This window comes from Elephantulus edwardii, unplaced genomic scaffold, assembly GCF_000299155.1.
Source record: "Elephantulus edwardii isolate Elephantulus edwardi_28Jun2011 unplaced genomic scaffold, EleEdw1.0 scaffold00056, whole genome shotgun sequence".
Classification (NCBI taxonomy): Eukaryota; Metazoa; Chordata; class Mammalia; order Macroscelidea; family Macroscelididae; genus Elephantulus; species Elephantulus edwardii.
The window spans coordinates 9,503,474-9,505,663 of record NW_006399806.1 but is presented as its reverse complement, the minus strand read 5'-3'; the positions used below and the strand labels follow the sequence as shown (position 1 = coordinate 9,505,663).

The following is a 2,190-nucleotide window of genomic DNA, read 5'->3' as shown; positions in this document are numbered from 1 at the left end:
GGCGGCGGCGTTGGCACCGGCCACCAGGTAGGAGCGCGGGGGGCGCCGGGCGGCCTCTGCGCCTTCCTCCTCCTCCTTGATCTTCAGGGTAGGCGGCTGAAAGTCGCCATAAAGCGGGAAAGCGTCATCCTTGGGCTCGGCGTCCGGCGGGTACGCGCAGTCGGGGAAGTCGCCGCTGGCGCCGGGGGTGGACGAGGCGGAGGGCGAGCCTCGGGGCGCGGCGAAGGCGCTGGCGGTCGCGGCTCCGCCGTCGTAGCTCTCCCCCTCCAGTAGCTGCCGGGTGCGGGCGGCCAGGAAGGCCGGGTTCAGGGGCAGGATAGGCACGTGGATGAAATCCATCAGCGAGGTGGTGAGCGAGGAGCGCCCGGGCGCCACCGGCGCATCTTGCTCCGCCAGGTTCACCCTGGGCGCAGAGAAGCGGGAATCTTCCTTGGGGACCAGGGCGACGCCTCCTGTGGCCGCCCCAGGGACAGTGGCCACGGCTCCTCCTCCAGACGCTGCGCTTCCCAGAGCCAGGGATTTGCTCTTCAGGAGCGAACCTGCGGAGCCCTCGGGGTCGGGGCCGTCCTCCTCCTCCACCTCCACAGTAGGAGGCTGCGGGGACGGGTTCATGGGGGGCCACTGGGGGGCCCCAGGGGCCGGGGGCAGTAGCTGCCGGGACGGCGAAAGTCCTCTGTGCATCGCCTTGTTGTGTGTGGTGACCGCGCCAGCGATGTCTCCAACCTTGCCCCCGGGTCGACTCATAGCTGGGGGCAACGCCCCCTGGGTGGCCGGGACAGGCCGAGGGTCTTCAGGAAGCTCAGGGCCGAACAGGCACCACGAGTTAGTGGCCTCACAGGCGGGAGGGCTGGGCTGGCTGTGCCCAGGACCAGGGGTCGCCAGCAGCGTGTCCAAGACACTGTCGAGCAGCCCACTGTCCTTTTCCGGGGGCCTAGCGCTGCCGCCTCCCGCACCTGGGGCGGTTTCAACGCAGGGAAATTCGCCTTCCACGTCGGACAGCGACTGATGGTCAGGCGTCTTCACGTCTTGGGGGTCCTGGCCCTGGCAGGGACGAGGGAAGAGCAGCCCGTCTAAGGAGATCGGTAAAGCAGAGACTACCGGTGGGTCCTCCGAGATCTGGCTCCCCTGGAAGGGGTCGTCCGAGCGACCCAGCAAGGGGGATCCGACCTGGATTGGGGAGGGCGCGCCGCCCGCCACGTGGGGAGCCCGAGGATCTTTTGCCTTCAGCTCAGTCATGATGACCTGATCTCCCCTTTTCTCCTCCTCCCCCGTCTCTAGGGAGGAGGGAAAGAGGAAAGAGGAGGGGGTGTTGGGATATAGGACCTAGGGGAGGAGAAAAAGGGAGTTGAATTTGGCAGGACCCAGGGGATCTCCACCTCCTGGGTCTGGAGGGGCGGCGCTGGTCAGCTCCTGCCCTCTCCCTCCATCCCGTCGGCAGAAGTAAGGTCCCAGCTGCCCGCGAGGCGGGAGTTGTTGGGATCTTCTAATTGGAAGAGTTCTCCGAAAGTTCTCAGGCTCCTGCCCCAGGACAGAAGATGTCAAGTACTCACAAGTCCCTCACTGGCGTGGCGGCTGCTGAGAAAGCAGTGATACGCGGCTCTATTCCGGGCTTTTATTCTGGCTTCAAACCTGTGCAAGCTGTGTAGCTCCCAGTCTTGTCTGTGTCTCACTCCTCTTCTCACTAAGAGCAGGTAGTCAGACCCCTCAATGCAGTCTGATCTCAGAGACAACACTGCTTCTTGCCAATTCCCTGAGGCTGGTGACAATCGTCTCTGGAGCTTGGCGGTCCGGGAGGACGAGCGCCTTTGGTTGCCGATTCTATCCAATTGCCAAATGAAGCTAGTGGTTCTCACTGAAAATGCTACCCACACACCAGAATCCTCGCACACTCAATACTACAGGCCTTAATTCGGGTAGTGACAGCCAACCGGAGACTGGCCTCAAAGCTTCCTAACAACGCCTCCGCCCTCTCCGGGAGGCCCCGCCCAAGGCCCCTCCCCAACCTAACTACGGGGCTCTTTGGAAACTGAAATTGGGATTCCCATCTCTAGGCTGGTTGGTGCTTTGGGATGGAACTTCATCCATAGATTAGTTTTTGTCTAATTAAATATTATGCTGTATCTAACTGGGAAATGCGAATAAACTCCAGTAAATGCAGAATTTTGCTCAGGGATTTAATTTGGTAAAAAA

General features: G+C 61.9%; 1 protein-coding gene across 1 annotated transcript in view; it reads right to left on the bottom strand.

Annotated features, from left to right (window-relative positions):
• The window catches only part of PGR (progesterone receptor), a 152,038-nt gene extending 150,802 nt beyond the window's left edge, over positions 1–1,236 (bottom strand). Inside the window, exon 1 of the mRNA XM_006887356.1 lies at positions 4–1,236. Coding sequence (XP_006887418.1) covers positions 4–1,236 — 1,233 coding nt within the window. The remainder of the gene's footprint in view (positions 1–3) is intronic.
• Positions 1,237–2,190: the final 954 nt, after the last annotated feature.